Consider the following 14766-nt stretch of genomic DNA (forward strand, 5'->3'; position numbering starts at 1 on the left):
AGAGAGAGAGAGAGAGAGAGAGAGAGAGAGAGAGAGAGAGAGAGAGAGAGAGAGAGAGAAGAAAAGTCTTGGAAACTTGACAAAAGTCCTCTTCCAACAAACTTAAATCAAAAGACAATTTTTACGCTCAATTTTTTGTTGTCTTTTGTTCAAAAGAAAAATTCGGAAAAACTCACCTTTGCATACAAATTTATCAAATACATTACGACTACTTACTTTTTTTCACACTTCACTTCAGCTGTTTTATGATTCCCTAACGAGCAATTATTCGAATGAAATGCAGTGCTATAAAAATTTCAATATAAGTGTCGTTACGATCGTCATGTTTTTTCCTTCACCGAAGATGTGTTCAAAGTGAAAGTGCGCTCATGCCAATGCTGTTGTTGAAATGAAAAGGGAATGGGAACTGTCAGCGTTGTCGAGACACTCACACTAACACTCAGTTGCTGCTCATTAAAATGCATTCGGTGACCGCGGAACATTTCGGTATCTCTCTCTCTCTGTGTGTGTGTGTGAACGACAATGTTCAGATATTGACTTTGGTTTTCGGTTTTATACGCTCCATAAAGTGAATTGAAAGTGAATGAGAAACCGAAGTGCTGCTATGAATGACGATTGATGAACTCTGTCGCCCAGCACGAACGATGACAATGGCAATTATGCACGCGATTTTATGTGATTATACGGATTCATTACAGCATATTTGGTGTAGCTTGTGTGTGTGCCAGTGGTAATGCAATTGAAACGACCACACTTGCCCAGTAAAAGATACTTGGTTGGCGTGAGAGAGTATGAGAGGTTTAGTGCTAGTCGAATCAAAATGTTTGACACTGAATTCATATGAAAAAAGTCAACATCCAACCTTCTTTTGAAAGCGAATCGCACGCAAAACCCATCTAGGACAACAAGTAATGGATAATGCGCGTATATATCCGATGTGAAATGATAATGTTAATGTAATTCATTAATCTTGTCACGTACTGTATGAGATGTCAATAAAATGGTTATATACATATTTTGTTAGTATAATGAGTTAGGATGAGCAATATCATTCAGATGGATGCGCGTATTATTTTATTTGTGTGTTTGTCTGTGTGTGTGTGATTCCCTCTCATTATCATGAATAAAAATTCGGTTTCTGAAATTCCGGCCAAGAGAGAAAAAAAATAATTCATTTTTCGCTCAAATGGCTTAAGCTCACTCGTTCCATACACACACATAATGCCGTCATGTCCATTTTCACCAAATGCCGTTTGATTCTTTTATTGTCAAGTGAATATATTCGAATGTTTGGGAGTATCGCTTAATATTCTTTTGCTTGATGGGTGAATTCACTTTGTTCCGGAGAGTTAGTCCAAAATTCCGACTAAATCAAAACATACACACCCGCTCTGTCACTCGCTCGCTTTCAAGTTGGCTGTGTAGGCCGAGTGTTATATCGGCTACATGTTACATAATCACGCATCGTCATCGCATACAAAAAGCCCATCCCCTCTATTTATATGTAAATAAAAGATTCATATGCTTGGTGCGGAACCATTGAAATGAATGGAAAAACTGGCAGAAATCAGTGACGACAGGAAAACACATCGAAACGAATTGAAATCCATACTTTGTCAACGGCTGACGGTGTGTCAACAATGGAATCGTTCGTGTGTAGAAGTTCATCTCTGGTATCAATTTTCCCGAGTGTTGATTCTATGTTACAGAGGAGTTGTTTGAACTTGTGGTGCTCCCACATGCCTGGAATGTCTATGGTTCGGAACGGCGTGGTGTGTCCCAATCCGAAGACTCAGCGAGCGCTCAAGAGAGAGGATGAGTGAGTGAGAAAGCGAGCAAAGAATAAGAAGGGAAAAAAGCGAAAATAATAATATTTACACGTCGCCACACTATGTATTGTTGTCGTTCATTTAAAATGTGCAGCAATTTCATTACATTAATACATATAACATGTTTCTCATTTAGTTTATATTACACTCACAGGACAGATTCAAAAGTCACGACATCGTCACATAAATTTCCAACATAAAAGCCGTTCATTTTTTTCGTCTTTTTTTCGTTTCGTTTCGTTTCGTTTGGTGTGTGTACAATGTTGGCAGTTCAAACACTCTCGGCTCATCTGGATAGAGAGATAGAGAGACAAAATGAAGGCCATTGAGCGTTTCCAAATGGAAATATTAAGTGAATAACACTAGAAGCATTAGCCGAGTTTCATACATGTGTAATGTGTATACTGTATGGTAGGTAGTAATGTATGTGGCACAGCTCCGAAGCAAAAAACCAACACAAAAACCATAAAAAAATTGCTCTTCATATAAAATGCCGTCTTGTCTTTTGACATCATCATCGCAGAAGTGAATATAAACATACTCAAAATTATTACGTGCATGCGTTTTTTGGAGCATATACGTACACATATCTGGGTGAGCTTAATGGGTCGAAGTCAAGGCGCGCGGAAGCAATTATCTTTTCCGTTTGAATACGTGAATTTTGTCATACAGATGAGTCTGCGAAATCCACGTCAACGATTCGAGATGCTGAGACAAAGGGAAAGAGAGAGCGACAGGGGAAGAGTGAGTGAGTGAGTGGGTGAGTGAAAGAAAGGGGAATGGATGAGGCGTACATTTTCAAAAGAGAAACAATGCTCGAGTGGCACACACACAAAAATTATAATAATAGTAATAATGATAGGCGAGGACGTGATAAGAAGTGAATATGACACTGGCACCACTCATCTCTTGCCAACAGAAACGAAGAATGAGAATGTCAAACATCATTGATGGCACAAAAATGGTGCTAGATCTGTCACATTGAATTTCAAGTTTGCCAGCTCTCGTTTCGACATTCCGTTTCTCATTCTGTCTGTCGTTCTCTTTTTCGCATATTTTACCAAGTCAAACGCATGTTTCATCTAATTTGAGTACGAATTTGCTCCCTCTATTCATCCCAAGATCACATCTATTTATCTTGTTTCCGAGACGACATTGAAAATAAAAGATGCCCTAAAATAGTTTTTTTTTTCGTCGTTGAAAATGACGATGGTTCATGTGACAAAGAACACATCTATATATTTAAACACTGAGCATGCCAATTGTCTATTCTCCACTTACACAAAGTCAAACCCTGCACTAACCAAATTGTTGAATAGTTTGTGAAGTGAGTTTATTTCATTGTGGCTCCTTAATTTATTTTCTTTAAGCATTTGGGGCTTTTTATCAGGCATTCATTCGGTTTGCTTGCCTTTGTGTTTGATAATGGGCGTGAAGTTTCGAATTAAAGGAACACTTTTACACGTGTGACCAGAAGTTCGTTAGTCAAAGCAACAGCAGCCACAGCAGCTCATCAGCTACAGTGAGCTGATTTAAGTGAATTCATTTGGTTGGAATGGCGATGCGGAGAACACGAAAAACAAATGTACAAATGAATTGGAATGGTGATGCTTAGTGCAGAGATCACGCAATCTTAAGTTGAGACCTTGACTATTGCCTGTTTCCTTTTTCTTCAAGAGATGCAGAGATAGCCAATAGATAAAATGAAAAGTTGACTATTAAGTGGCGGCGTTACGAGGCCTATGATACGCATCTCAAAACCCGACCGCTTGGTTCGTTCGCTTGAAAATCTCGTGCCTTGTCATTTTTATTCACTCGAGCTGGGCTCGATTTTGTATGTGGGAATTTGTGTCGAGAATCATCCATTCGACATTTCGAATGCAAACACACGCTCTCTCTAAAATGGATAAAAGTCCATATTGAAACTGGGCTCGTTCATTTTTTTCCTGTCTAGTGCTTTGAATCACCGTTTAAATGAAAACGAATGTATGTGATTAATTATGACTAGTTGGGCAAGCACGTTTCTATGGCGCTAATTTATTTTTCATGATTAGTAAAGTTTTTTGCCATTTACTTAATTTATAACATGACGCCTTCTCGAGCTAGCAGATTCGGCGAATGGCCGAATAAATAGTGGTTCTGTGTGCGCCACACTATGTTCACTAATTTCGATTCATTGCATACTGTCGTTCACGTTCAATTTCTGCTTCATGCCCATCGGAAGTGGTTTCCATTGACGTGCACTGCTCACGAAGTGCTTCGAATTCTTCTTGTTCGAGTTTTTTCATTAGACCGAACCACATGTTCTATTGGCGTTTAAACGGTATGTCCGTAAAATTTATGTGACCAATTTGCGTTTGTTCGCACTCACAACATTCTTCCTCATCACAGAACAAATCGATGGAATTTTGTCATGGTGCCATGGTATATCAAGCGCAATATTTTCCAGTTGGAGTCATCTCAATACGAATCCATTCACATCACATGTTCAGTTTCTTTCTCTCTGGTCTACCCTCTCGGCAATTCAATCGTACTAGATTAAAAGAACTGTGTTGAGGCTTATTCACTGAAATATATTCAAATAAATTCGCATATCGACAGTCCCGACCCAGAGGCGCTCTCTCGGTGATTTTGTCGATGTCATTTATTGTAACGGCGACCATTGAATCGCTGACCGAGGGAACGGAACACAGAAACAATGGTCAAAAGTCAAGCCGAAATGATTTCATAAGCAATTCCATGAAACAGCTCCGAATTCACCGACAGCTGCTTGATTTATGATTGTTCTTGGGCCGGAAAACTTTTCGATTTATCAAATGAACAAGCTTGGAACATTTTCACATCGTTCAATTGTATCTCATACTCACAATCAAATGCTGATTTAATAAAATGTTTTGGTTTCCTTATTTTAATTCTGGACTACATCGAACTATGTTACATCACAGAAAAAAAATTCCTTCCTTTCAACTTGGCATTCACATATGGGCAATGATCGAAGGACGGTAACATTACATTTTGCACGCCCTTTTTGCTCATATCTCTCTAGAAATCATAATACAAAGAATATACGCTTTTTTGTTTAAAAAATCAGTTGTTCTGATGAACATGAATCCATCTTGAAATAAAAAGCACTCTTTGCACACAATTCCCAACTTCATTCATAGAACCGAATGAAAGAGATGTCGGTGACTGATGTGTGTTTCAATTTGTTTTACGTTTGACGTAATCTTTTTACTGCAACTCATAAAATGTATTAGACGGAAGAGATTTCAGGAGCAGATTCCAGTGATTATTGTTATGGTTGATTCGGCAAATCGACCTTTTCATTCGATGCCTTTGCAGTACCTACTGAAAGAAGAGGAAAAAAAGACAGAATAAAAAAAGAACACGAGTAAAACTGTGGCGATCAACGACACAACGAAAGAAATAACCATTAAACAGTATAACCAAATAAACCCAAAAGCAAATTGACCAAATAAAGATCGTCGTTGGTGTGTATTTAACATACAAGCCAATAACAACAGCTTATTTTCCAGGCACACAAATCTATTGAAGCCTTGTCCGTTTTTCGGTGTTCAGGGCAGTTGTAAGCAACCGTGTGTGTGTGTGTGCAGTGTGCGCACAATTTTAACAATATAAGTGCCATACTATATGAACAAAATTAAGCTATAAATCTCTTTAACTTCGAACTATTACAATAAATATACCAAAAAAAAGAAGAGATGCGAAAGCGATTCGAAAGACGATGTGGAAAATAAGCGATTAGATCGAGCACTATCGGGAGCAGAAAAAAGGTCGAACATACATACGTCGAAGGAAAATACATTGTATATGTGTGTATGGGTGGTAAAAAGTGGTAGGCTTATTTTTGGGCCGCGATTTTTGGTCGGTGTTGTTGTTGTTTGTTGCCATTTGTATGCGAAAAACGATGGTATTATCGATTGTAACGAAAACACACAAAACTGATTTTCGAAAAGCCGCCACTGCCGATGACGACGACGACGTTTTTCCCTTTGGCGAGGGCTACAAAAACAGTTTATGAAATAAAAGAGTTGAAGTATTTACGATAAAGGGCAAACAATGCACTGAACAAGTGTTGGAAATTCATAGCCGAAAAAGGGAGAGATATTCGAGTGCAAGTAACGAATGAAAAAAAAACATTGATTTTCACAATATCTTACCAATTTTTTTCGGGTCACTTATCATCATAATAGGACCCGTTGTGAAAAATTACAAATTCTTCATCGCATTCTTTTGGTTCACATGGAAAAAAAGAGAGAAGGAAACAGCTTTAAAATTATCCAAAGATGGGGACAAATGTCGAACGAATCAGACGATGGCCGCGAAATTCTTGAACTTATAGGCTCGTCGCTTGTTTTTTTTGCTCGTTCATACTTTCCCAATTCGCCGACCCTCTTCTACAAGTTGCAGCATTTTTTTCTCGTTCGTTTGCCTGGGAGAGCACTCATAAATTGAATATATAAAAGACTTCATCGGAGAAAAACGTTGAAAAAAAAAACTTTTTGGTTTGTTGAACGTCCCTTAACTTTGAACTCTAATATTGATTGAATCCCGTTCTGAGTTGAACCGATCAAAAAAATCTACCCGCTGAGTGAGAATGGATAAAAAAACGCCGCCTGTATTTCTCTCACTCTCTGTGTATGAATCTAGTGTTCAGCCAACAGTTTTCAAAACGGAATGCGCTTTTATATTCAGTGAAACATTTCTATTTGTATTGCACTAGGTTCGACACATCACATATTTGAGTTACTTTAAAAGATGGATGTTTACACGTTCGCCATGTTGGGCAATCATTTAAGCATATTCCGGTGTAAAGCTGCTGCTGCTGCCACTGCTCTTTTTTCTTCATTTTCTCTCTCTCTCTCTCTCTCACTCCTTTTATTCTCATCGGTTCGATGCTTTTTTTGTTGGATGTGGCAGCAGCAGCCGCTGCCGCCATGTAATAGCCATTTTTAAACATCACACAATATTCAGTGGCATACACGAACGTCGTATACGTCAATCGCCATTTCGAACGGTCTGTTTGATCTTTTCACGGTGGCTGGCTTAGCATGACGATAATTTGTTTTAAAATAGGGCAAACCGTGGCTTGTTTTTGTGGCGATAAAACTGAACGTGCATACACTCTCTACACCATCCGAGCTCATAACTCGTAACAATTTCCGATTGCTCTTCTACCGCCGACCGATGGAACGACCAAACGATTCCAGCGAGAGCTTATTATTGTGCTTCTTCTTACTGTGCGAAGTATGAGTGCCTCTCCCTCTCTCCCTGTGTGTGCGATGCTGCTAAGAAGCGGCACGTTGCAAAAAAGGGGCAAAAACCATCACAGCACTTGTTATTCTCTCTTCAATGTGCAATTAATATAACAGCCCCACTTTGAACTCATGCGCGTGGTAGTCTTAAAATAGCACCCACCAGCATCGATCAAATTCACGACGGGAATGCATAGAAACGAGCTTAATAGAGGAAGACAAAGTTGAACAGATAAAAAGAGTCTAGTTGTTCGATAACTATATAGTTTGGTCGCTCTTTTTCTTCTTCATCTTTTTTTGTTCTACTTGCAAACGGTGTTTTTCGTTGTGATTCAGGTTTTTTTTTGTTTATCTTTGCCTGTCTCATCGTATATTCTTTGCTTAACTCGGCTACTATCTCCCACCATCCGGAATAGTTGATGGTTTTGTGTTGATGATTTGCTTTTGGTGAAATATCTTGTCGTCTGATGCAAGCGGATAGTTTGCATTCTCCATAAATCCATGGGGTAAACGTCATTAATGCGGAAAATCACTTAAATGGAAATTTTATTAATTAGACTCCGTCAATTTCATTGTGTTTTTTAATGCCCCTTTTTCTCTTCTCTCTTTTTCCCACCCAATTTTAGTGCTAATCTATTATTGCAGCCATTGGCCCAGCCACAAGTGAATGAAACCGATAATTTGCCATAAATTTTAATTACACGCTTTTTGAATGCAAATATTGTTGAACAATTATCGTTGATAAATTGATTTCGGGCATTCGAAGCGGACCGACACACAGCAACGGTAGCAGCTTTGCTGCGTGGGATTAAAACTTAAGTGCATCATTGGATACATTGGAAATAAACGAAATTCGATCGATTGATAATCACATTCGATACAATGAACAAAACGGATTTTTAATCTGCCAGCCGTCCGGGTGAGATTGCAAAAACACAAGCACACATGGTTCAACCGATTTACGGAGGAAATTGATGAACAAAATCGATAATAATAAATGATCAATCACGCACATACACACATGCCAGTGTGTTCAAACGATATATATTTATCATTGAAATCAGTGGTCCTGTGCACACAGCCCAGTGTGAGCAAGGGAGAAGAGACGTTCGTTGGGCTTTCGGAATAAATGACATTACCGAAAAAAATTGATTGTGCGTGTGTTTTATTTCTGGCAATTTGTAACCGATAATTTAATCTTGTGGTGCATAATTTGCGGTGAAAACGAAAAAAAAAAAACAGAATTGCCTCCAACAACGAACCGAACCAACAGCAACTGATAGCGAGAAAAAAACCGGCACGAGAAAATCTGAATGGAAAAAATTAGTTTCGTTTGTGCAAGCTAGAACTAGTGTGGGATTGTGAGGACAAACAACGGGTCTCGAGATATAAGTGGTGTATATTGGAGAGTTGGCACATTTCAAGCGGAAAAAAGCGTTTGTTTAAACAAATTGCCGAATAAGAAATAAAACTAAACAAACATAAATATCGGCGAAAAGTGAAAAAAATATATATAGGGAATTCGATCAAATGCAGACGCGCTGGGCGCATTTGTGAGCTGCTGCTCTTCGGTTGTGTTGTGTACGCGCTACGGTTATTGCGATGATAATGTGGTCAGTGTCAGTGGCGATGATAAACAATATTAATCTATCACTCAATCAAGCTTAACAGAAGGAACGACGGTAACAACAAAGTATTGCCTCAAATTCTGGTCACACACGCACCACCACCACCATCATCATCATCATCGACGCCAAGCGCAATATTCGACACGCTGTTTTTACCACACAACGCAGCTTACGAACAAACGAATGAGTGAGCGGTTTTTGTTAGTGGTAGCGCCAATCCGTATTTATTTATTTTAGTTGCGTTAGAACGATCTACACACATACCATTTTGCACAGACAAACCAGATTTTTGGCCGACCTAAATTTTCGGGCTTGGAATCAAACGCATCACATTTATTTTCGGCCAGCAAAAGCATTCGGCATTTTTTTTGCGCTCGCTCCACTGCTATTGATGTTGCTCGTTTAGGTTCATCGACGGTGCTGTTGGTGTCCACATGTTGAGCAACCATTGTGTTGCGTTCATTTAGTGGAAGGGTCAATATTAACGACATAGAGATTGAATGGTCGTTCATTTCATGTTCACAGGTTCACAGAATTTCCTTTGCGATCACATCCAGTGACCATCGACGAAATAGGCAAAGTGCGTGTGCGTGCGATGATTTTCATTAGGTTAGATGCTGACCGAATATCAATACGACATTTACATTTATTTGTGAATTTTATGCCGCTTTAACGTATATCCTACACACATTTGTTTACCAAACTATCGGAACGGAACATTCCCACCGGAATTCAAGGGAGAAAAAAACAGGAAAGAAGAAGAACATACCGCAAAGGAAATACTGAGTGCTACGTATCAACGGACTCGTAAATTGCCAAAATTTCGATTAGACAAAAAGAACACGAAGTGTCAATATTAGTGTAATTTGAGCAAATGTTCAAATCGTTTTATATAGACTTGATGATTGAAGCGAAAAACATTTGAATCGCACACGATTCGAGACAATCTATCGCTATTTGTTATAGTGTCTATAGCATTGTCAAACCTGTGATTTTTTTCATTTTTTTTTTCTGTCAGTGTTATCTTGAGTGGAAAACTATCCGAATGCAAATACATACATACACAATCATTTAAACAAAACAAAACCAAAATCAATCATGGCTGCAAATAACCAACTTCGACGAATCAACGACGACCATTCAACCGAACACAATATGGAACATGAGGAGGAAAAGCATTCAACACCACGATTGCTGTCATTCAAATCGAATCACAAGAACCGGAGGCACCCGCAACATCATCTCTATTGGCCATTGTCCTGGATTATTTTTATGGTTTCACTGTCATCCGTTTCTTCAGAAATGATTTATCGTGTGGATCCTTTAGGTAAATATTTGTTGTAACATCTCAATTTCTTAGATTTTTTTCCCACTTTTCCTTCTCCATATCTGAATATTCGCTTTGGTATAACATACAGTTTGGGTTTGTATAGATCCGGATTTGTGGCTGATACATATATATACAGTCAATACACACAACGAAAATTTGACAAAACGAATGAGACATTTGAATGGAACAATATTGTGGTATTAACACACGTCGACGCGATTTGCCATATTTCTCAACGCAAATAGAAAATATTACACATAGCACACAGATCGTTTTTGTGCTCGGCAAATTCTCATGCGAACAGCAACGATTTGGCAGATAGTAAATTATTATTATCGATATTTCACGTAGTAATCGGAATTTTGTGTTGTGGTCAGCTCAATTTTGGCACATCGACCGTTCCTCACACACTCCGTCTGCTATAAATGGTGCGAAATACATTTATTTCAGACCGAAAAAAGACATAAATTGTCTGTAAGACAATCGTTTATTATCGAATGGAATCGAAATGCCAAACGGACATCTTTTTTCTAATTGTTTTTTCCCCAAGCAATTCGAAGTAAGATCCGTTGAAAATTTATGGATTTTTAATTATTTCAATTTAAAGTTCACCGAACACCGAACTATTATTACAAATTGATTGGCCGACGAAGGAGGAGGAGAGAAAAAGAGTAAGAAAAAGCAATGGACGGAAAAAGAGTCGAACAATTCTCTTCAAATGGCCGCGCTACAAACGATTCAATTCAAAGCAGATACCGATTCATTGGATTTTCTTGCAAAATGTGTAATAAAATTTTCGATATTTTTATGCGGTGGCTTCCGTTCGCATCCATTCTTCGTTCTTTGTTGCTGTTGTTGTTGTCCGATGGCAAATATTGGTCGAAAATCAAATAATTTATTATGTATTGTGATAGACGGTATTGTTGGTGATTTGAGATTCTTTCATTTCGTTTTTTTTTTTACTCCCGCCTGTCGAACATAAACAACAATTTTTATGCCATCCTGAAAAATTGGCGCTACTGTTCAATATAGCAAATGTGTTTACCGTCAATATCGATTGGTTTTTGGCTTTCGCCATTTCTCTTGGATGGCTTGACTGAAAGGATCCTTTTATCGACACCAAAAACAGCATGTTTTCCCTCCGCTCCAGTCAGAATAAGTTATGTAATTTTGTTTTTTTTTGCTGTATCTCTCTCTCTCTCTGTCTTGTTGGGGTTGGCACTATGATTTTTGGTTTTTCGCATCTAAATGTGCACGGCATGCACGAAATTACAGTTTGATTGTGAGAAAATGATGGAGAGAAGAGCAGAAGGAAAGAACCCATCGTTCATGATTTTGTTCACATTTACACTTTCAAGGCGCCACAATCTATATATATATATATATATATATTGTGTCAAACGACAGCGGAATCACCAAGAGACTCGAACATCACAAGATGAAGCAGGTTAAAACCTTTTCTAGACATGCACACACACACACATACACAAGAGATTCACCTCATCGGCACAACCGAAAATTCAACACATTTTATTCTTTTTATGTAATTTTCTCTGTTCGTCTACCGCCTTGTGGTCCTATGTTGCTCGTAAATTTGATTCGACGAATTTTTCATCATTCCCTTTTCACATCCACGCACGATCAAAGCAACATTTCACCTCTGAATGAAGCCACAAATGAGTAAATTGATGCTTCCATTGTGCTTGCGAAGAGAAGATATAGATAGACGAGAAAGAAAATAAAAGAACGAGTGAACGAACGTTGTGTTTCGCGGAACTTTTTCCAACGATTTTAACTTTTCACCAAACACACCTGTATCACACCGAACGTCACAATAACAAAATCAAATAAAATTGTTTGGGGAAAAACAATAAACGCTATTGAATTGCAAACTCTGAAAAATGACGAGAAAATAAATGGCGGCGAAGAGAATGTATTCCGAGGGGAAATGGGTGAACGTTGAATGGTGAACAGTGACGAAGACGACGAACGTACGGAACGTTTCTATCTGCCACATTACCATTCACAGTTTGCTCTTCGTGTTGAGCAAATGTTCACTTTTCACACATTTCACTTACTAAGTTTTCATCGTATAAGCTCAACGGCAGCTGCTTGCAAATTCTTGAATTTGAAGATTAAACATTCCGGACATTGTAACACATACAGAGGCAGGCAGAACATTTTCACTTTTTTTCCCGTTCTGAAGTTCAACCATCTTCAAAATTTGCTATGTAAACTTCTGATACACTAACTCATATTGCTAGAATCAGTATTTTTTCAAGAAAGTGCAAGATTCACCTCCTATTTGTTCTACAATTTCGTGTATTGAGTGGTCGAAAACCGAATTCTTCGCAATGAAAAGAATTTTGTTTGGAAATTGTTTCATTAGCCAGAGATTTAATTTACATTCCACTAAAAACATTCAGTTTTGGCGAATAAATTTCAAGGTTTTCTCGTGCTTATAGCGCCAATAACTTAAAGCTTATTTAATAATTTCAATTTATTTTGTTTGTTATTTTATTTGATACCCTTGTTGTTTTTAAGTTAGTTAAAAACTTAAAGTTTTATTTGCACCTTTATTCGGAATTCGTAGTCAATTTTCAAACAAAAACTATGATCGCAAGTATGAATTTTATGAAAGTATTTTTTATTCTATGAAAAGTTAAATTCATGAAATTGATTGACATCCTTTTGAAATGTTCCACTTGCATTGTGTCATCTGTTTTTGACTTGTGACTGAAACAGGAAATGAAGAGCAACAAAAAAACACCAAACCGACAACACTAATTTATGAATGGTTGCATGCGAATAATTAGTTGGATGACGATGAAGCGAAAATATTTTGCAATTTGTGCACAAGTTTCTTCCTCCATACGTTTCGTGTGTTAAATTTTTTGTTTGAGAGTGAGCGAGAGAGGGCGAATTACCGTGATAATGTCAGCATTCAACAAAATTAAAAGTTTGAAATTGGTATTCTGATTATAATGCATGTGCTATCTGAAATGATTCTAGGCGTAGAGAAAAAAAAAACCTTGACATCATAAATAGTTTACATAAAAATTCAGCTTTTCCTCCCCAGCGTGTTTTGTTCTAACGCAGTAACATAGTTATGGCATTGTTCAACGTTTTTTATGCGAGAATTTGCTGTAAAAATTATGAATTTTTTTTCAACTTCGGCCCAGGGAGATCGTATTGCTAGTTGTTTGATGCTCGAATGGTGCAGAGATATCCGCGCTTGTCAAGTGCCGAAAACCGTGTTCAGTTAGTGTTGGTTGCATAATCCGAACGAAAGAAGAAAAAAATAAAGCAGACAGTGATCTGAGCGCTTTAACAAAAGAAAGGGCAAACACGTGTATGAATGCACATAAAATGAACAGCACTTTACTTTGCCTAGTTATAAAAGCCAGTGCCGTTTTTTTTTCTACCATGTTGTTTGTTGATTTATCACCCCCACAAAAAGTGTACGCATTCTCGAGTTATGTTCATTTTTATCAAGTCTGTTCTCCCTCTCCCTCCATCTCTTTCGCTCTGGTTTTTTTCTTCTTCTCATTTTTTGCTTTTCATTGTGCACTGATAATATTTCAGATGTCGAAATATAAATGCTTGAGTTTTTGTGCGCTTGCACTTTTGCACAATATGAAGCTGCATTTTTGCTGCTTTCGTGTGGACGCGCCCCGTGCACAATCGCGCTCACGATATGAATGAATGCACGTAACAAATGAACACACGTGCTAAAAAGAGAAAACAAAATAAACAGAAAACAGAAAAGAGAAGGAAAAAAACGCGGAGGAAAAACAAAACCCATCGCACAAAAAGCATTAAAACATTTATGCGTTTTTATTTTCGCATGTGCTTCAGTGCACGCAGCAATGTTTGTATTGAATGCATAGAACCATTTGTTTATAATCGCTCACACAAACACCTAACTATGCAATGGCGTTTCGAGCAGCTCGAGAAAATAACATTTTCAGAGTGCGGGTGCGAGTGTGTGTGTATGTGTGTGCTAGATATTTCGCAACACGATTCGTATGCATGTACTTAACGGCATTATTTTTCCGCTTTTTACAAGTGAAGCGCATACACACAAACACACAACGAGCCTCCCACTCTCCGATTCAAAGCTGATCAATTTCTCATCCCGCACACGCCCAGCCGCCGTCGCCGCCGCCGCTCGGGGTTGTTTGTTTGCGCTTTTGCTATGAAAATAGCCCAATCGTAAATGCAGCACACAACCAAAAGCTTGTAGTCAGCGTGATCGGTTAAAGTGAAAACGGCATCGACATAAAGAATCCATGGCATTAAATGGCAACTGAATGAATTGAAATAGATAAAAAGCGATGAGTAGAGTGACATTACAGCCAATGTTCCATTATTGTATTAGATTGCGAGCGACGAAATCGTCTTATCGCACTGTATATTGAAATGATATGCCCCATTTTCCCTTGCTCTGCGTTCGTGCTTTCAATTCATTCGGTTGCATCGCAAAAATTGCAATTGCAAAAGACAATGGTAATAAAATTTTACGATATGCAGCAAAATATACTCGCATTCAACTGCTGTAAGACTGCCGATTTGCATTGTCGGTTTGCTGTTGTCGCATCGAAAGCGCAAATGCCGGGGATTAAAGTTTTAACGTTTAGTCTGGCGGATTTGACTAAGTGTTGTCTCTGGTTTCTAAGCAGATTGATAGCAAACTCGATATC

At 38.2% G+C, this 14766-nt stretch overlaps 1 protein-coding gene across 2 annotated transcripts in view; it reads left to right on the plus strand.

Annotated features, from left to right (window-relative positions):
- Window positions 1–14766, plus strand: part of LOC129571156 (protein eva-1) — a 162631-nt gene that overhangs the window by 10616 nt on the left and 137249 nt on the right. For both annotated transcript variants that reach the window (XM_055450922.1, XM_055450929.1), the window contains one exon: window positions 7732–10060. In XM_055450922.1, the coding sequence (XP_055306897.1) occupies window positions 9832–10060 (229 nt within the window). In that variant the 5' untranslated portion in view covers window positions 7732–9831. The remainder of the gene's footprint in view (window positions 1–7731; window positions 10061–14766) is intronic.

This window comes from Sitodiplosis mosellana, unplaced genomic scaffold (assembly GCF_009176505.1).
Source record: "Sitodiplosis mosellana isolate CC-2019 unplaced genomic scaffold, AAFC_SMos_1.0 Smas_scaffold_1, whole genome shotgun sequence".
Lineage (NCBI taxonomy): Eukaryota > Metazoa > Arthropoda > Insecta > Diptera > Cecidomyiidae > Sitodiplosis > Sitodiplosis mosellana.